At 43.2% G+C, this 21,222-nt stretch overlaps 2 protein-coding genes and 1 long non-coding RNA gene across 6 annotated transcripts in view; 1 reads left to right on the top strand and 2 right to left on the bottom strand.

Moving 5' to 3' along the window:
• Positions 1 to 21,222, bottom strand: part of LOC137321636 (geranylgeranyl pyrophosphate synthase-like) — an 80,342-nt gene that overhangs the window by 48,736 nt on the left and 10,384 nt on the right. The window contains exon 1 of one of the 2 annotated variants that reach the window (XM_067984119.1): positions 5,767 to 6,099. The exons of the other annotated variant lie outside the window; for it this stretch is intronic. The gene's annotated coding sequence lies outside the window, so the exon portion shown is untranslated. Of the gene's footprint in view, positions 1 to 5,766; positions 6,100 to 21,222 lie in introns of those variants that run through there. 2 annotated transcript variants of the gene reach the window in all.
• ggps1 (geranylgeranyl diphosphate synthase 1) overlaps positions 12,844 to 21,222 on the bottom strand; it is a 58,654-nt gene continuing 50,275 nt past the window's right edge. Inside the window, exons 2-3 of one of the 3 annotated variants that reach the window (XM_067984123.1) lie at positions 18,754 to 18,880; positions 12,844 to 14,703 (exon numbers count right to left, since the gene is read on the bottom strand). In XM_067984123.1, the coding sequence (XP_067840224.1) occupies positions 13,948 to 14,682 (735 nt within the window). In that variant the 5' untranslated portion in view covers positions 14,683 to 14,703; positions 18,754 to 18,880 and the 3' untranslated portion in view covers positions 12,844 to 13,947. The remainder of the gene's footprint in view (positions 14,704 to 18,753; positions 18,881 to 21,222) is intronic. The other 2 variants (XM_067984124.1, XM_067984122.1) reach the window with 2 other exon arrangements.
• On the top strand, positions 13,271 to 17,560 carry LOC137321638 (uncharacterized). The gene is made up of 2 exons (XR_010962873.1): positions 13,271 to 14,615; positions 17,044 to 17,560. It is a non-coding gene; the product is annotated as an uncharacterized lncRNA (long non-coding RNA).

The raw sequence follows: 21,222 nt of genomic DNA, 5'->3' as shown, positions 1-21,222 counted from the left end.
ATGTAAAAATACTGCATATAGGAAGCAAGTGGAGGATTTATTGCATGGGGGATTGAACGTGCCATGGGGGAGGTTGAGATCTATAAGGGTATTAGTTGACTCATCACATCCAAATAGTGAGATGCAGCAATAAAAGTAAATGTGATGCTAGGTTCTACTGGGAGATCAATTAAAGTTCAACTTCCCAAAAGGCATGCCAACAGTGTCGAGTTTCCTGGTCAGGCAGGACCTGGAACTACTGCATACAGTTCTGGTTGCTGAACATAAGAATGTGATCCAGCATAGAGGCTGTGCAGAGAAGAAAAATTCTGCTAATTTCCAGTAAATGAGGAAAGACTTGATAAGCTAAAGATCTTCAGCCTCAAATTAAGGCATCTCAGAAGGGTCCTCAGGAGATATATAACATACTTCACTTGGGATAAAGAATGTAAACTCGTAACAGTGGCAGGTTCAGAGTTGAAGGGCAAAGTTAGGGCCGATGTCAGGAAGTATTTATGTGGAGACCGATCAATGCCTGGAATGGTTTGATCGGAAGTGTAGCTGACCCGGGTTACTGAACTCTAACTTTTTTTCTGAAATCATCAAATGGGTGGAAGGGCATTATTCATCTGGTGACCGTGCATCTTTGGTCTGAAAACACCGATGCATCAAAGTGCTACTTCACCAAGCTGCCAAAGACTAATACGGTGCCTTGTGTCGTAGAATAAAGCACAGAGTGAGGTTAGGAGAAAATTATTTACACAGTTGTTAAAGCATGGCATGTTTTGCCACAGTGAGTAGAGAGTGCTGCATCTTTTAAAAGAGCAGATATTTGTCAAGCAGAGGAATATGGTGGGTTATGGGGAGATAACGGAGCAGTGGGATTAGTTTTTGATTGCTTTAGCAAAGAACCAGCACAGACAGGATGGGCTGAATGGCTACAATCTTCTATGATTCCAAGTATATCCGGCACAACCCTTCCTGAAGAAAATGTACAAGAAAATTGTTCAGCAACCCAGTGAGAAAATAATGGAGGCCTTTGTGTGTAGAGTGGTGGGAGCTGGAAAGAATTGTTTTTAAAAGCACAAATGATGCAACAAATACTGCCATTGTGACAAGCAGCTGTTTTGACATCTCGTTCACGTGTTCATCTCAATTCCCAACAATACCTCAGCGATTCAGCAGGTTTATCTAACAAATAGCTGAATGTACAGACCAGGACTGCCCTGGGTTTATGCCTAGGCTGTGCTGAGTTAGCTGTCAACCAGGCAGTGGTATAGTGCTGCAGCTAGCTTCACATCACTAGGTGTGGGAGGAAGGACAAAGTGAGTCAAGGTTTCTGTTGGATGTGCACATGGAAGAAAACAGGATTGGACTCAGCTGTAAACCACCGCCCCATCTTCTCAAATCCTGTGGCAAAACCTCACGTGAAGAATGGACGAGGTACCTGAAACACTTGCCACCATTAAGTCCAAAACTAGGGTTCATAAATATAATACATTCACTAATAAATCCAGTAAGGAATTCAAGAGAAATTTCTTTACCCAGAAAGTGCTTAGAATGTGGAACTTGCTACCACAAGGAGTAGTTGAGGCGAATAACAGATGCATTTAAGGGGAAGCCAGATAAGTACATGAGGGAGAAAGGAATAGAAGGATATGTTGATAGAGTTAGATGAAGGGTGGGAGGAGGCTCATGTGGATCATAAACATTAGCATGTTGTGCCGAATGGCCTGTTTTGTGTGGTACATTCCATGTAATATGTAATTCTGTGCTGTAAATTCTATGTAATTCTTTGTAATTAGAACAGACACCCTCAAGGGGGCAATGTCTTCAGGGAGGAGAAAAGAAATATTCAGTCTGAAGTCCAACAGAATCACTTGTCATGGATTTTAAAAAAAATATCCAGGAAGAGTGAGACCATCTGGAGTGTGGGCTTCACGGCTGCTGTTAATGCCACTCACAATCAGCCGGCACAGTAAAGTGCAATCACCAACTAAATTCTCATTACACGGCACTGAACTGAAGTGCTAACCCCCGATGTTCCAGCTCTGGAGCTCAGACTCATAGAAATGCTAATGAAGTGTCAACTCCATATTTACTGAAAAGTAAAATGTCACCTAATCCTAACCTGTAGTTCATAAGGACTAGTCACTTGTCACTTTTTAATTGTACCTGTGCATTCAACAGGGAAACCACCCAGCTTTCAGCAACATACTGTATTTATAATATATACTTAGTTCTATTGCTTCCCTTTACACAGGTCCCAGAAGCATCATTTAAATGTGGCTTATGTTCTATCAATTTTCTTCCTGTACAAAATCCACGTTACACCAAATGCTTGCAAAGGCACACCCAGCAGCAGATACAATGCGAGAGAATGCATGATTCAAGATGAGCACTCTGTTTGGAAACATACTTTATTGTCTCATTCTTTTGCCATTAAATTATAGATCTTTTAAAAAAAAAAGTGGACTTGGACTCCCTGATGACTAGCTTTCTGAACTAAACCACCACTTCTATGCCATTTCTGAAGTCGAGGAAGGCTGAGTTTTCTAAGGCATAAGATCATGTGTGTATATCAATACTGTCTAATGCAAATTTCTGCACCATACACAATAACAGACGCTGAATGTCTGCAGCCAACACTTGATCTTACCACAAAGCCAGGACACTGATCTGCAGCCTAACCTGTAACTGATACCACCATTCAACAAAAGCAGCACTATTAACCTTGTGTAGCCTCAAAGGGACACACGCCCACAGTGAGCAGCATCATTCGAGATCTTTTTAATTCAACTGCCACAATGTGGAGGATGAATTTTTAAAGCAAAATAAACGAGGCTACAGAATGATCCTCTATCAGAAAAGTCTGCTTCTAATTACACATTATTTAAGATTGCATTGGAAACTGACAGTAGTTCAGAGACACACTGTTAAATCTAGTGAATGGGAAGGGGTGCTGTGGGCATTGGATTTGTGTGGATGTGTCATACCTCACCACTCAGCCTAGATGACATACGTAGTTTTTGGGAACGGCACAAAACAGTGACTCTGATTAGACATCAGCCGCAAGTAAGTTTTTCAAAGTATTCTTTGCAAAAATGAAATTAATAGAAAGATTTGAGGACAGAAATTCCAAGATTACCATGGAGTACGTTTAAATATTGCACATGTAGGGCCAGCAAATTCGACTAAACATTAGCACACTGAGACAAAAACAAAATTTGGCTGCTTTGCCAGTAAGGCTTTCAGGACAGCTTTGCATTCACCAGACCGATATGAGCAAGAATGCAAACACACTGTTTAACCAAGTCAAACATGTTCCCATAGAAAAGTTACAGCCTTTGATTAAAAGAAAGTTAAATTACAAGCAGAAGGTGGCCACTTATCTTTGTCGCACAAGGTAAAAGGGAAAGAAAAGTATGAGGGTGTACTGTTTGTTTAAAAGTAGTTCTCCATTTTATGCAGAAAAACAACAGACTTGCTATTATTTTACATGCCTATCTGGAGGTGTGTCAATACCAGTAATACAGGGATAGAGTCTCCCTCACTAAGCCCCTCCTTTGCAATCACTGACAGAACTCTACAGCAGCTCTATCACATGCAGTAATTACTGTAGGCTTGTATTCACTCCCAGTGCTACTCCAGAGCTGAGGGCCCCTCAACAAAGTACGCTACTAACTGGACGTGCACGTTTCCATGCCGACAGCACGACTTTACAGTGTCCCAGAGATCTAGAGTTTTGAATTCAGACCCCACAGTTTCTAATGAAAGCACTCTGGGATACTCTGTGACTTGACAGGAATGGCTGAGTAGTGACAGGAGATCAGACTAGAGAATGTCTTTGTACCAGTATTAAAATTGAAGTTTCTACAAAAACATTAAGATAGTGTCAAGTCCACAGATTTTCCATATCGAACAGAATGATTACTTTTAACAAGCACATGACATCAATAAATTGGTGATTCTGCTCATTTCCTTAAATCTTTCGTATTGCATATCAAAATACGAAAGATTTGTTCAAACCAATTTGTTGATTGGTTTGAACAAATCTTTCGTATTTTACATTGTTCTTTATCTGCACTAGAGTCACTGATGGTAAAGCCATGTGAAAATAGGGAGCAATATCATTTCCTGTGAAGCAGCTGATGGACAAGAATTTAGTAGTATCAGCCCATACTCCATACGTGTTGGGCCACTAAACCAATCGTTGAACATGGTTTGCCAAAATGAAAAGAGCAAATCAGCTACAGAAAACAACCACAAAACCAACAGCCACAAAAGTTTATCTTTCCTAATGGACAGCGAACATCCTATGATGCACTTAATTGGTATTTATCCCAGAACTAGATGGTAAAGACTAAAAGATAAAAGAACACAAATACTGCAGACATATGGGAAGTTGTTTTTAGTCAATTTTAAAAAGTTTGTTTCGTGGATTTCATGTTTTAATGACAAAAACAGGTGAAAAATATTGAAAATGTCAATTGAAGCACATAGTGACAGCTCAAAAAGAAAAAGTAAAGCAAAGGAGATTGCAAAGATTATTTGTATTTTTCTTTGGGAGCAGCCCGTTCCATGGCTCTCTCTCTATCCCCCTCCATCAAAAGAAATATTTTGATCTATAGGGAGAGGGAATTTGTCAAGTTTATATGATTTAAACAAATTTTTAAGGTAGAGCAAGTTGGCAGGCGGCTGACAAGATAAAGTGACCCTTCACCAGAACCATTCTCTCTCAGCAAAAAGGGGGAAAAAATTATGTTTTTTAATATTCTCTCTCTCTCTCTCTGCCATTTTGAGTTTCTTTCTGCCTGCCTGTGTAATTGACACAATGTATATCCAGTGTACTGGGACGTACTGTTCTCCGTGACTGGCCTGTTTGAATAACAACGACACCTTTTGATTGGTGTGATGCTGTCCCAGCCTAGTATAAGATATGCGATTTGAGAACCTTTTCACTCATTCATCTGACGAAGGGGATAATCTCCGAAAGCTTGTGATTTTAAAATAAATTTGTTGGACTATAACCTGGTGTTGTAAGATTCCTTACATTTGTCCACCCCAGTCCATCACCACATCATTCTCTCTGACACTGATCGACCTATATATATTAGAAAAAAAGTTCTGATTTCCAGTATTCGTGCTGTGTATTTTTTGGTATAGGAACACTTACAAAAAAAATTGAAAATTGGAACCGAGCCATCTATGAGTGAAATCTGCACTCAGAAGATTATATTTTTAAAAAGTGTTACTTTCAAACCCGAAAAGAATTTGAATAGATAGTGAGAGTAGTGGAATGAGCTGGCTTCACTTGATGAAGCTTGGGTTCAAGTCCCATCCCAGGGACTTGAACTTTTAGTCCAGACTTGCACTGGCGGCGTGTCAGCGCTGAGGGAGCGCTGCACTGGCGGAGGTGCCGTCTTTCGGATCAGACGTTAAACCGAGGCCCCAAAGCGTGGACATCAAAAGATCCCACAACACTATTTCGAAGCAAAGTAGGGGCAGCTTTCGCCTGGTTCCCTGGAGCCAACATTTAATCCCTCAACCAACATAAATAAAAATATATATTATTCGGGTCAAATATCACAAGTGCTGTATGTGGGATTTGCGGTGCGCAAATGCCGCTGTTTTTCCCACATTACAACAAAAGGATTGGCTGTAAAGCGCTTCTTTTTTTGAGGGGGGGGGGGGAGGGAAAGAAAGTCCTGAGGTGGTGCAAAGCGCGTTATAAATGCCAGTTCTTTCTTTCCTGGGTTTTGACCGTTTAGACGAGCAGACACTTACTGTGAGGCGGCGATGGCGCAGCAACAAATAAAACAAACCGCCGCCGCTGCTCTCCACCGACCCCGGGGGAGGAGGAGGAGGAGGCCGTCCACGTCCGGGTCACGGCGCTCCCACTTCCGGTTTCGCCTTCCTTTCCTTAAAATTTATTCTTGATTAATAACGGAAAAAAAACTTCAGCTCACAATTCTAAAATAAAAAAACACAGCACCGGGGGTTCAACTGATAACTCGAGTGTTCGGAACGGTGGGAGTATCCCATCCCCGGTGTTAGCGAAAGGCGCCGACCGAACACTCACTCTCGACGATTCCCGTCACACAAAAAAAAACACGCCATCCTATTAACAGCGCGCCTGCGCAGTAATCTCTTTTAAAGATCACCGTCCTTGTCAGTGCGCATGCGGTTTTTTTTATTCGCAAGGGTCGACGGGAGTTGTAGTTCTAGGGGGCCGGGTCGGCACCGTGACTTGGTGGGATGAGCGGGAGTGGAAAGACTACATCTCCCGGCAGGCCTAGCGTGGCGTCCGGCTCCACGGGGTTGGGGTGGGGGGGGGTCCAATGGGCGATCTAGTGCTGCGGTTGCCGTGTGACGGAGGGCCAATGGGAAGGGTTGTTTGTTGCTGAGTGGGGTCGAGAGTGTGTGTGTGTTTTTTTTATTCTGTCGCTCGCTCGCTGGCGGCGGTGCTTTAACGGTGGGCTGGGTGTTGCTGTCAGTCGGTGTGTGAAGAGCGAGCGGGCCCCTCTCTGTGTTCGTGTGGTGAATAGACCAGGGCCGTCGTCTATCCCACCTTCCCCACCCCACCACCCTTTCGATCGCACTGCGAATGCCGAAGTCAAGCCATCGGACGGACGGCCACGGCCTGTGAGGACGGACTTGGCAGCGCTTTCCTTTCCACACATCTGGGTGAGGAGAGCGGCGGAGGGGAGGTGCGCCTCCTGCCAATGAGGGAAAGAGGCCCGCAGTGTGTGTGTGTGTTGTGGGCGGGGGGGGGGGGTTGTTAGGGGATTTAAACCCTGGCAATAGAAACAATTATATGCAGCAATAGGGGAGGTGGGGGGTGGAAAGTGTCGGGTTGGTGTGAAGGGACATATTAAGACAGACCAAATGGCCTTCCTCATCCAGAAGCGCTTGGTCATTTTTCAACAAGTGGGAACGTAAATATAGAGATGTTTCCGTAGTGTTTTACAGGGTAGCGGATAGTGAGTGGACACTGGGCGAGGAAGACTCAGTCGGGGGCAAAAGCCCAGTCAAGGTGAGGGTTTCTTGCAGGTCTTGGAGAGGGTGCAGAGGAGATTTACCAGAATGGGACCAGGGATAAGGGACTTCAGTTATGTGAAGAGACTGGAGAAGCTGAGAGTGTTCTCCTTGGAGGAGATTAAGGTGAGATTTAATAGAGGTATTCAAAATGATGAGGCGCGTTGATAGATGAAATAGGGAGGAACTTTTCAGTGGCGTGAGGGTCAGTGACCCGAGGACACAGAATTAGGATAATTGGCAAAAGAACCAGAGGGGAGATGCAGTACGTTTTTTAAAAAATCTGGAATACACTGCCTGAAAGGATGTTGGAAGCAGATTCAATGGTAACTTACAAAAGGTAATTGGATAAATACTTGAAGGGGGAAAATTTGCAGGGGAAAGAGAAGGGGGGGAGCAGGACTGATTGGTAACTTTTTCAAAGAGCTCGCACGGGCATGATGGGCCAAATGGCCTCTTTCTGTCCTGTATGATTCGATGGAAGTATGGAGGGAGATGGCAAGACAGCAATGTTGAGGAAGGGAGCAAAGGGAACAAGTAGGCTGGTGGGAACAAGGAGTCCGAGAAGGAAAACGTGGATGGGTCCCACAATCAGTGCTGTGCGAGCTGGAGCTAAGGCTTTAGCTAATGCTATGCTGGCTTCCAGAACATGAGCTGAGATTGGTGCAGAAGTGGAGATATTCCCCAAGTAATGTAGTTAATATAGCAGCAATGCCCCGTGCTCCGGTTAGCAGTGGGGCTATGGTGGCATATGCCAGTGTCCAGGTTTTAAGTGCTACAGGAGGCTATAATTCCTGGAAATCCCACACTCCATCTCCTCAATCTTATCAGTGGACAAGAAAGCAGTTTTTCTGATAAAAATAGTTTTGGTGTTCACTGCTGTCTGTTTAACCCAGAAATTCAGAGGAGAATTTTGTAAAGTGGAATTAGAGGCAACGTATGGACAAGAGTGATGTTATCCTTTCCTCCAACATCACTTTCCATTATTTCAAGAGTCACAGAATCGATTTGTTGGAGACTGGAACAGGCAGTGCAATGGTCGCAAGCTATGCAGCCTGGGAAATGGCTATCTACTGCCAGATTATGGACTAGGAATATGCAAAGTCTTGAGTACACGCACTGGCAATCAAATCAACCCAAGTGCTTTAACTGACGATTCACAACCTCGATAACAGAAACCAGCACCAGTGATTGTGGTGGATGATGAAATCGTCACAGAAAACATTGAGATATACTGGGGAGAAACAAATTAGCACTGCTCAAGTATGAACAACGGGAGAACCAAAAATGACTAGTATTGAGAAGTGTAGTCACTGTTGTAATGTAGGAAATGCAGCAGCCAATTTGCGCACAGCAAGGTCCCACAAACAGCAGTGATAATGATCCAGATAATTTTTTTTAAAAAAGTGATGTTGGTTGAGGGATAAATATTGGTCAGGACACCAGGGAGAACTCCCCTGCCATGGGATCTTTCACCTCCACCTGAAAGGGCAGACGGGGGGCCTCGGTTTAACGTCTCATCTGAAAGGCGGCACCTCCGACAGTGCAGCACTCTCTCGGTACTGCACACGTTACCTGAGCTGGGGAAGAACACTGTGAGCACCCAACTCTTATGGATGCGAGTACCCCTGTGGGTTCATCCCACCGGTGCCTAACGGCCCATTTAACTTTGCACAGAGATTGAATGAATGAGGAACAAGTTCTCCACTGCTTTAAGAATCACTAATAATCTAATACCAGTAGCTGCATGGGCTGTTTACATAGTTAGTACCACTAAAACTGAATTCAAGAGGCAGTCGGTACAAGTGGTCCAACTTATAGTCCCATTTTAAACTCTCGGCTTGTGTTCAAGAGCTAAGACCCATTGTTACACACATTCGACCACATGGATTTGTTTTCGATGCACAATTCACAATGGGATCCCCTCTATTACAACAGTCACAAATTATGGAAGAGTGTTTGGTAAAAGTTACACTTTTACCCCAAGGCTTTATCTAAGTTCACAAATTCATTCGTTGGATACTGTAGTTCATTTTAATCCATTGCAAGTGTTCTTTTTACATAACTGTGCAAATCCCATCACTTCCATGAACCCAAAGTCCCAACATTTCTACAATACACCATTTTGACAGAACACAAAATATCAGGTGTTTACACACCAATGGCTCCCACTGTCCCCCTTAAAAAAAAAAGTTAGGAAGCTTTTAAAAATAGTGCCACATGGTATTAATTCCAGAAGGAGTGGTTGAATTCCATATAAATGTCAGTGAGCACTGCCCATTAGTGTAGCATCTAGTGTACAAACATAGATAGAGAGGGATTTCTGCAAGTCTTAGTAACGGTAGATAAAAAATTACGAATATGCAAGTCGTAACTTTAAAAATAAAAATAATCTGTGAAGCACCCAACAAATGCACGACATGGAGATTGGGTTAAAATTACAGGATAGGAGAAGGTCAGAATGAGTTTTCCCTAATAATGAGGCTAGATTTAGATACCAAGTTGTGCATGGGACTATTAAAAGAATACTCCAGGCTAGTGTCCAACCAAAATATTTCCGAGCAAAGGAGACTGCAAACTTCTCTCCCTTTCTCAATATATTTAGTTCTACTACGGAAACACTTTGCTAGGAGATACATCATAGAATTACATAAAATTTTACAGCTCAGGAACAGGCCATTCGGCCCAACTGGTCCATGTGGTGTTTATGCTCCACAGGAGCCTCCTTCCACCTTAATTCATCTCACCCTATCAACATATCCTTTTTTATATATAGAGCCTCATCACCTTGGTCACCTGTCCTAATATCTCCTTACGCGGCTCGGTGTCAAATTTTGTTTGATAATGCTCCTGTGAAATGCCTTGGGACATTTTACTACGTTAAAGGTGCTATATAAATGCAAGTTGTTGTTTTCCCTCTGAATGACCCAAAGCACTTTACAACCAATGGATGGCAGTTGAGTGACTTCAACAGAATATTTGTAGTTGTATAATTATCTATCTGGAGTGTTTTGAACACAGTACGTTAATGGCACAACCTTCTCCAGAGAATATTGGGGATCTGGAGTGAAATTACAAGAATGTGAAATAATAGCATCAAGTTTCTCTAGAGCAGATCCGCAATTTCAGATTGGTCAAGGGTGAAATCAGTAAATGTTGGGCTAATTAGTTCCCGAGGCTGACTAAACGTCGCCAAACCAGCTACAAATGGCTGAGACCACACAATAAAAGCAAGGCGACAGAATTGGTAACACGACCACTTCATGATGGATCGCTGGTAAGACTGACTGAGGATTTCCAAGGACAACGATTTTCTTATAATTCCAAAATCTTCAGATTTCGGTTCTGTGTAACAGCCGGAACCTCTGAATACAGTTTAATAACTGGCCAGACACGAGAAATTGTGAACTGATCCGTTTTCAAAATCTAATGCTACATAGCAAAGAGGCTGGACAATGTTCTTAAGATAACTTGCTACAACAGCCAGGAGAGGAGGTACATCTGGACACCTGTTAGTGCAGCAATTTGGAAAGTGTTTTTTTTATTTTGCACAAGTTTCACTGAGGAGAACGTAAGATGGTTACTGATCGAATAGGAAGCGCTGATCTATAGCGTTAACTCCTTCAAATGAACTCAGTTTATCACCATTAACTATCTAAGAATTTTACCAATAGTAACTTACGTGGGTCTTGTTAGACGTACAGGTGCTGCTAAATGGCGGAGTGGACGGTGTAATCGATTAGCACATCAACCCTTAACCTCTGGCACACTTACTTCCCTGGGCATGTCCCATTTTGTCATCTCTCACCTATAACCCTACACGATCTGAAGGTTTCACCTGAAACATTAACCTAGCTTCTGTTCCTGATCAATCAAGCTGTGCACTTCCAATAGTTGTGGTTTTCTTAGCTCTGGGACCTGGTTCAAATGCAGTTCTGTCTGATGGGATCAAAGCCTGTTCTGTGTCAGAGGCAAGGGTGAACCGCCTTTAAATAAATCACAACCCAGTTCCCAGTGGGCACGAACTCCACGGCACAAAATTGCTAAATGGCAATCTCACTCAGAGGGACCATATGATGACTGATATGTGGGTAATGGGAAAACATCGCATTGTAGGAGTAGGGATTGCAGTGCAGAGGTACCAAGGCAAATGGTTGGCAGAGTACAGGGAACTTTACTCAACATGTAATCACTTTATACACAATCTGGGAGTGCAAGATACTGACACTGGATGCCCAAATAAGCAAATACTTTGAGAAAAAAATGTACACTAGTTCTATAAATTATACAATTAGCTAGAAAATCATTTAACGACCAAAAAGATGAAGTACAGCCCCTTAACTATATGAGAACATCTTTCTAACCATGACCACCTATTATTGATGTACACCACAAAGAGCAGGGGTCCCAGTATACTTTCCTGAGACATCCCACTCATTATTCCATTCCCCCCACCCACGGCTTCCCCTACAACTATCCTGTTTTCCTCCCTTAGGGAGTTATGAATTACATAGAATTTTACAGCACAGAAACAGGCCTTTTGGCCCAAATGGTCTGTGTCGGTGTTTTTGCTCCACACGAGCCTCTTCCCTCCCCACTTCATCTCACCCTATCACCATATCCTTCTTTCCTCGTGTTTATCTGGCTTCACCTTAAATATATCTATGTTATTCACCTTAACTACTCCATGCGGTAGCAAGTTCCACATTCTCACCACTCTCTGGGTAAAGAAGTTTCACCTGAATATCTCTATTGGATTTATTAGTGACTATCCTTATATTTATGACCCCTAGTTTTGGATTCCCCCACAAGTGGAAATATCTTCTCGATGTCTACCCTATCAAACCCCTTCATAATTTTTAAAATATCTCGATCCGTGTCTTACCCTTGTACTCAATGACTTTCATTTGTAAAGAAGTCTCTCATGCAGTACTTTATCAAAAGCCTTTTGGAATTCAAGGTGTGCTACATTGCACGGCTCCACCGTCAATTTGGGATGTTACCTGCTTGAAGAGTCGGAGGTTGACTGGGTAAGAACAGGTTGGGTCTCTGCTGTGATGGACTCCCCCCACCATTGTTTAATAGCCTGCTGACACACTATCTAGACTTGCACATGAAGATGACCTGAGGAAATTGGGGGCAATCAGTGCCTATGGAACGGTAACAGCCCTCCATCCCACACAAGAGATCAGCAACATGGGCTGGGGAGGAAGAGGAGAAAAACGGCAACAAAAACCTTGGTGCTTCTTATGCTGTAACAAGATTTACTGAAAACTAACATCAGTATCGTTCAGGATCACTACTATAAATACAAAACTAGTTTTGCCCAGGATAATTCTGCACTTTAGCTGAAGGCTTCTGCGGTGCCAGATTTGAAGATATCCCCATCATGTGTGCGGAAAATTCAAAGTACGGCACTGCCTATGATGTCTAAGCCCACTCTTATGGAACGGTCAAGCCATACAATACTATGAATGCAACTTATCCACCTAATCCCTTACATGGTCATCTTAAAATGGTCCTCTTTCCTTTCAGGAAGGAAGCAATTCGCTTCTGCCCCACTTCTGAAAGTAGGCAGTCAGATGCCACATCACACGGAAAGGAAGGACACAGGTTTGCAGTTTAATGTCCGCACATAGCGAGTTCACCAGCTGCGCTTGACCAGAGCGACAAGAGGTATCGAATCACTTCCCAAACAAGGGGAGAGAAATAAGGATGAAAACAAAACAGTGAAATGGTCTCACTGCCCATTTGTTGGATAGATCTGTACAAACTAGCAATAATTCCAAATAAATAACTTAATTAAAAACCCACTTGAAAGGAAACTCTAGAATAATTGGCCCAGTAAAACAGACCAGCTTTTATTATAAAAAATATGCTGCAATAGCAAAGGGTTGTGATCTGCTTATAACTCTTCCAGCTTTCCAGATATATTGTGCATTGATAACAGCTGGGAGGGTATTAGCAAGGTTGTGTTTAGCAGTCGATGAACAGTCAAATCTAACACGATACAAGGGCTGAGCAAAGTTATAGCAGTATATCAGTTAGAAAATAGCAAAGATTAATTGTGGTCTGCTGAATTTCCATCTGTAGTGTCAGAGTGCAGAAGAGCAGAGAAATACACGACAAATGCTGTTCCCCAATGCTCCTGATACATTGAGAAAATCAGTGCTCGTTGTCTCAAATCCTGCCCGGCAGGACAGATCTCACCTCAGAGCCCACCGACTGCTCAACTCAGCTAGTGTCTTTAAGCTTTTCGCTCCATCATCTCTCTTAAGCATTCCAGGCATCCTCAGGATCAGTGAAATTCACTGGCACTAAGATCCCAGCTTCTATAACACGCCCAGTCACTATTACAGCAAGTGGGTGAGGGTGGGGAGGGCAGTTGGTGAGTGGGAGGAGATGGTGCTGACATCGGATTGTTTCAGACACACGTCAATCCAACAAAAATGTTATATAAAAAAACACTGCCAGCTACCACAATTCTTGGCATACATCTGTAATATATTATGCTGGAAAAGGCAGTGGTCACGAGAGATTGGACCATTAGGTTTCTATTCCTGTCTATAATCTTGATAATATACTGGGGCGATAAATTACCACCACACAAATATCAAAAAATCTGTTCAGTCTGAGCTCATGATTTTACAGGTGAAACAGGAGGAGTTTTGATTACATGAATATCCTGTGATTCATATTACCCTAACCTAACTGCAAGTGCTGTATAAACTATTCGCGAGCGCGCGATTGCTTACGAGCAAGCTAAAGTGAGAAATTGAGTGAGAGCACTCAAGGGAGAGCGAGAACGAGAAGTTGAGAGAGCGCGCTCGAGAGAAAACGAAAAATTGAGTGAGCACACGCGGCGCAAGAGAGATCAAGTGGCGGAGAGTGCGAGAGAAAGAGAGGCATGTGGAAAGAGAAGAGGGTTTTTTAATTCTCTTTGTACAGTTGGCTAAGTTGTTCAATTAAAGCTGCTAACTGTGGGTTACCTCCGAGCTTTTCAATTGTTTTGTAAGCTTCTAACTCTAACTTCTTGAGTGTTTGTCTGGTGTAATCAAAAGAACCCACCTTTTCAAGGTAGTTTACACAGTATTTCTTTATATCTACATTTTCAGTCCTCTGACGCAAAATATTCTGCACTTGTGTACTTTCTGGATGGGAACAGATAGCATGAATGAGGGGGAATGAAAACTTCCCCTCAGTTAAATCTTCACAAAAACCCTTGTTGGCACAGTATTCCCTGGAGAACAGGTTTGCATAATCATCACGTATTTGGAATAAAAGTCCTAGTGTGTCAAGAAGAGGCTTTAAGTCAGATTTATTTTCGGAGAACAGTTGCATGAGGCCTACAGCCAGCCCGAAGAGTCCTCCGGTCTTCTGCAGCACCATGGCCTTGTACTCTTCCAACGAGGGGCAGGTGTACATATCTCTCCAGTAGATGTCCAGACCTTGGCCACGGTGCAGCTCCAGCAGCTGCTGAGTGAAGACTTTAATGGCTTCTGGATGGTCGAGGGTCAGCACCTTCTGCAGACTCAGGAAGTAGACATAGTTGGCGGAGTTTATGACGGATGGAACACCGTAGATACTGTGAGCCACAGGTAAGCCATGCCGTAACTTAGAATTATCTTCAATATCGTCAATCAGCAAGCTAGCACTGTGCAACATTTCTGTTACTTCTATGATAACCTAGGGTAAAAACAAAACATCAAAAATATAAAACCCATGTTCAAAGAAAATTGATCAGTTTTAGTTCTCGATCAACAACAAAACCCAAGCTCAAACATCAGCTTAGCTGTCTATCCCCACATTAAGTTCTGTCAGACCTCTCCATCCTCTGGCAAAAACCACCCACTTTTCGAGGATCATTCTGGAGTTGAAAGATTAAACCACAACGCCCCCCCCACCTCCCCGGCTTCTTTTCTCCACTCCCAACTGCCACCTTAAATCCCGCTCTCTGACCCCTCCACCCCTATCAAGTGCGAGAAGCTCAAGGACTTTGTTACCAAGATAAAGCTCATCAGTTCAGCTGCCTCTGCTGCTACTTCCGCCATCCCACCAAAAAATCTCCACCCACCCACCACCCCTGCCACCTCTGGTCCCCTCTTGCTCACTGAACTCCCATCTCTCCCTCCTTGTCCTCGCTGAGTTTCTCTCATTCAAGAGACCCACCTCTTGCTCCCTAACCCCATTCCCAATAAACTGCCGACTCTCCAACTTCCCGCCCCATGCTAGCTAACGTTGTAATTCGTTCTCCCCTTTCACCAACCATCACCACCTCCCTTCTCAAGAAACATACCTTTGACCCCTGTCTGTTACAAAGTACTGCCCTATCTCAAACCTCCCTCTCCTTTCCAAAATTCTTCAACATGTCGTCATCTTCCAGATCCACACCCATCTCTCCCGTCATCTGCACACGACATCAGCTTCTATTTGAACGGTGACGACACCCAGCTCTACCTCTTCAACACCTCTCTCGCAACCCCCCCCGACTCTGTCCGTGCTGTCAGACTACTTGTACGACATCCAGTCTTGGATGGGCTGCAATTTCTTCCAGTTAAACACTGGGTAAATTGAAACCATTGTCTTCAGCCCCGCCACAAACTCTCCACCCTTGCTCACCAATTCCACTGTCACAGGCTGAATCAGACTGTTCAGCACCACGGCATCCTACTCCACCCAAGCTGGGTTTCCAACTCCAGATCTTCACCACCTGCTTCTACCTGGGATGAGAGGGTTGTCCTATGAGAGGTTGAGTAGTTTGGGCCGATACGCTCTGGAGTTTAGAAGAATGAGAGTGGATCTCATTGAAATATATAACACTCTGAGGGGGCTTGATAGGGTAGAGGCTGAGAAGTTGTTTCCCCTGGCTGGAGTGTCTAGAACTAGAGGGCATAATCGCAGGATAAAGGGTCGGACATTTAAGACTGAGATGAGGAGGAATTTCTTCACTCAGAGGGTTGTGAATCTTTGGAATTCTCTACCGCAGAGAGCTGTGGATGCTGAATCGTTGAGTATATTCAAGGCTGAGATAGATACATTTTTGGACTCTAGGAGAATCAAGGGATATGGGGATCAGGCAAGAAAGTGGAGTTAAGGTAGAAAATCAGCCATGATCTGATTAAATGGCAGAGCAGGCTTGAGGGGCTGTATGGCCTACTACTGCTCCTATTTCTTATATACCCTATCCTCAGCTCATCCACCAATCAAACCCTCATTTATGATTTGGAAATCTTCAGACTCGACTATATCAATGCTCATTTGGTTGGCCTCCCATAAACTTCAGCTCATCCAAAACTCTGCTGTCCATATTCTCGCCCACACCAAGTTCCGTTCACCCATCATTCACTGACCTACATTGGTGCCCGGTCCCTCAGTGCGTACAATTTAAAATTCTCATTCTTATGTTCAAATCTTTCAATGGCCTCACCTCTTCCCATCTCTGTAACCTCTTTGGGCCTCCAAACTCCCCATTTCTCTGACTCTGGCCTCTTGTACATCCCTCACTCCCTTCGTCCCACCATTGGAGGCCGTGCCTTAAGCTGCATGTTTTGGAATTCGCCCTAAACCTCTCCTCCTTTAAGAGCCTCCTTAAAACCCACCTCTTTGACCTCTCCCAATATCTCCTTCCATTTGATTACAACTGTGAATGCGCCATGGGGAATTTTTCTCCGTTAACAACAATTGTGCATTTATATAGCGCCTTTACATAGTAAATCGTCCCAAGGTGCTTCACAGCAGCATTACCAAGCCACATAAGGAGATATTAGGACAGGTGACCAAAAGCTTGGTCAAAGGTAAGGAGTGTCTTAAAAGAGGAGAGGGGTAGAGAGGCAGAAGGGTTTAGGGAGGGAATTCCAGATCTTAAAAGGTGCTATATGATGTAGCACAGATGGGCCGAAAGGCCTCTTTCTGTGCTGTATGATTCTATGAAGTTGATGATGTTAATAGTTGGCAATGAGAACTGTTTCTGTAAAGGAGCTTATATTGGAGATTGATTAACTGAATGCCTGTTTTTTTTCCCCTCAGCTTGCAGGCAATGCCTATTGGAAACAATGAAAAACAAATGGCAAGTGACTGATATATTGACAGAGGGCAAGGCTGGCAAGCCCAAGTGTCCAAAAGAGCTGCACAACTGGAAGTTGTACCAGATTTGTTGGTGTGAAAAAACAAACAAATTAAAATACATTCCAGCATACACCAGCTTTTAGGTTTAAACTCTTCAGCTGAAGCCCAGCTGTGGGGAACAAAGCCAAGAGGTGCAGGTGCAAGGTCATCTCATCACAAGCAATGTGTTCTGATACACTAGCTTTGCCATTACAGTTGAAATATTTAATGTAAATCTTGCCATATTACAGTACTACAATGCACACCACCTTCCAAAAACATCTAGATTCTTTACTAAGCTCCAAGAGCACGAGCAAGGAGGCAAGAGGTCAATTAGAAAGACCAACTTTTCCTGCCATTTGCGAGGCAAGGTGTTCAATGCCTAACTTCTCTGGTTAAGAACTATATTAAACTCGACGCATTTGACACCATGTTAAAACCCGGTCTCAGGTGTGAATTTAATTCCAGGTCTCAAATTAAGAGAAACCTGGGAGCCGATTGATGAAAACGCTACCTGTTAATTAGGATATTTGTGGATTTCACTCATGGGTGAGGGAGAACCAGATGCAATTCATGTCATGTTTAATACCGTTATACAGAACTTCTCTCAGTGTGAGATTCCAAATTGGGTGCACAAGGGAATCCCTTGAGGTCAGATTTCTGTCTGCCTGGCAGAGTGCCAAGAATACAGTATTCTATATCTTTTCTGTATTTGTTCACTGACCAGCACGTTATTTTTGTTGCTGAATGCTAAAACACCATCGGCAATAGGCGTGTTTTCCTTTGGGTAGTTGACGGTGCCTGTTGCAAATTAGGGCATATAGCGTCCCAGAGAGGCTGCATCTTCCAAACTTCCCCCCTCCACATTTACTTTTACCGAGATTCATTGATGTTCAGCAAGAGTTTATGGAAACATTCCAAAATGGTAGGTGCTCCCAAGAGGCTGGAAAGATCTTGCCCAGGTCTACACTAACAATACTTGACTTTCTAAAGATTTCCTGGAGGCTATAGAAGACTGAAAGCCTTGGATCGGAAACCACTCCTTTTCAGTGGCCCCGGTTACCAAGGGCACTACACTGCTGATGCTTCCCATGGACCTGTACCTATCGTCAGAGGGATTAAGGGGACAATATTGGAACAGGAATCATAGAATCATAGAAGTTTACAACATGGAAACAGGCCCTTCGGCCCAACATGTCCATGTCGCCCAGTTTATACCACTAAGCTAGTCCCAATTGCCTGCACTTGGCCCATATCCCTCCATACCCATCTTACCCATGTAACTGTCCAAATGCTTTTTAAAAGACAAAATTGTACCCGCCTCTACTACTGCCTCTGGCAGCTCGTTCCAGACACTCACCACCCTTTGGGTGAAAAAATTGCCCCTCTGGACCCTTTTGTATCTCTCCCCTCTCACCTTAAATCTATGCCCCCTCGTTATAGACTCCCCTACCTTTGGGAAACGTAATGTCAGAAGTGGGATTGCTCAATGAGTCATTGAAAAATTGTTATATTTATATAGTTACCCCCTTGCCTGCGGCGACAAACAGGCAAGTGAACCTTGCTTCATTGAGTCTACTTGGTGACCCCATATAAACAGATGTTTGGTTTCACTTATTGCCAAGCTGTTACCTCAAGTGTTCTGTCTAATTTGCTTGCAATCCCTTTAAGAAGAACTTGTATTTACATAATGTCTTTTACGACCTCAGGACGTTCCAAAGTGCTTTATAGCCAATGAAGTACTTTTGAAGTGTAGTCCCTGTTGAAAAGCAGGGAAAATGGTGAAGAGTCAAAAATCTAGCCCCTCCACGAACAGCAGCAAGCTCATCCATGCCTACCCAAAGATCAGAGGGTCCCTACTGAAGTCCAGGTAATGTGTAAAACATTGATACTTAGTCAATGAAAAGAACTGGCTATTTCAACAGCACAGAATGATGGCAACACATGCAGAGTGCACGGAATGGGAAATAGTGGGGTTGTCTCCGATCACCAAATTCAGTTCTGTCTCACTGATTTCTCCCGATTCCCAGTCGAGAATTGCCAGTTTCTGGCTTAGTATACAAGTAGAAAATAAATGGTTAATATACACACACACACATTTATACCAAGATCAAGAACTGTATCCACTCAAACCATTGTGTAATTATAAAGTATTAGTTTAGTTAAGCTTCCTGAACAATTTGTTTGTATATAAATGTACCATTCCCAGATTAGCATATAGGATGTGCTTTTTTGTATTTGAAACTTGGTAGAGACAAGATTAGTCCCAGTGGGAGTTCTGCAAGAGCGAGTGAGTCATTTTGATGATCTAAACTGCAGAAAAATGGCCTTAGTAAGCATTAGTCCGCATTCCCTAAAATGAATCACTGGCAGAGAAAAAAAGCTAAAGTGGCACACTTACAGACCAATTTTCAGTGTGACACTTTCTCAAAGCCCCATACTTTTACCCATTCACAATAACCTTTCGACTGAACTATCAAATGACAGCCCTGCATAAGAAAACAGCTATTATTAGTACAATACATACTGTATTACTTCATGCACTTGTGTCTCTCATTAAAAAATTTCATCTCAGTACTCCAACATTTAATGCTAATCGGATTAAATCTGAACAGCAGTCATGACCTAATCAGCTCAAAGGAGCGGAACTGAAGCGTTCAGTAATGGTGCCCCTTTACACTATCATGGAGTGCTGTTGAAGCAAGTACTTTTGGTTATGTCTGGGCTGGATACCATTTTGTTACCAAGAAATTCTTAGCACCTGAATGCATTATTGCGACAAAAGCAGTTTTCATGGGGATCTCATCTGACATTGACGGAGGCACTGGTTAAACACACAAGTACTTTCGAAAATCCAATTTGTCCTCTATATGAAAAAGCCCATCTTCCCTCCTAAAATTGTCAGATTCACAAATCCTGTTAAAATGGGCTTGTCAAGGTATTTGTGAGAGGCTCATTCATCTGGACTTAAAAAATGAGTCCCACTGACACCTCATTCTTAAAAACAGCTCTATGTATTAAATGGTTTCTTGGTCTCTCTCTCTTGTGGAAAGGTGCATGTACACTCTCTGTAACACACACTTTCTGATATAAAGATCACTGAATCTGCCAGTGCCTCGTGGGCATGAGAGGAGTCAGTCGTTCACCTCTTTGCATTGGCAGTTGACCCTTTAGCTGCGAGCAGTAATAGTTAAAATATTCCAGGGATATCTGTGGTAGGGCAAAACAGAATCTTGCTTTTAATCAAGAATATTCTTTAAATCTTGACATAAGTTGCCGTTAGCAAGATGCGTGTGGGTACAAATCTTGGTGTAAGTCGGGTTGGATCATGGAAATTTCGGGCCCAAAGGTTCTATAGGTTTGTATCACATGCTCCTCTCCTGTGTCCCTGGAGGAGTCAGCTTTATAGTCACCTTACATGGATGAGTAAACTCCTGAAATATGGAATTCCAGCTCTTGCAGGTACTGATTGATTGGATAACTGTGGGGGGGGGGGGGGGGTGGAAAAGAGAGAAGAGGAGGTATCAGGGATTGGGTGAGAACAGCAATAGCTCAGCTTCAATCCATACGGTAGGGGGTTCATATCCCCATGGATGGAGAGACGACATGTTGGATCAGTATCTCTCCTTGTCTATTTGCCTTTTATGGCAAGTGTTACACGTTCAGGTCTTTTTTTTAAACCTTGCATCACTTAGATTTTTTGACTTTCTGTAATATTGACTACTCTCGTAAGTGATGCCAACTCCTTATATCAGATTACCTTCATAGTCCGGATATCTAGGTAACCTTTCAGTAATGTACTGGCGGTAACAGACAGAAAAATTATGAAGGGGTTTGACAGGGTAAATGTAGAGATGATGTTTCCACTTGGGGCAGTCGAGAACTATTGGCCATAAATATAAGATAGTCACTAATAAATCCAGTAAGAAATTCAGGAGAAATTTCTTTTCCCAGAGAGTGGTGAGAATGTGGAACTCGATCACAAGGAATTGTTGAGGCGAATAGCTTAGATGCATTTAAGGGGAAGATGGATGAGTATATGAGGGAGAAAGGAATAGAAGGATATGCTGATTGGGTGAGATGAAGTAGGGTGGGAGGCTC

Source organism: Heptranchias perlo, chromosome 5 (genome assembly GCF_035084215.1).
Source record: "Heptranchias perlo isolate sHepPer1 chromosome 5, sHepPer1.hap1, whole genome shotgun sequence".
Taxonomy (NCBI): Eukaryota; Metazoa; Chordata; class Chondrichthyes; order Hexanchiformes; family Hexanchidae; genus Heptranchias; species Heptranchias perlo.
The sequence above is the reverse complement of the archived record's forward strand: the minus strand, read 5'-3'. Positions and strand labels throughout refer to the sequence as shown.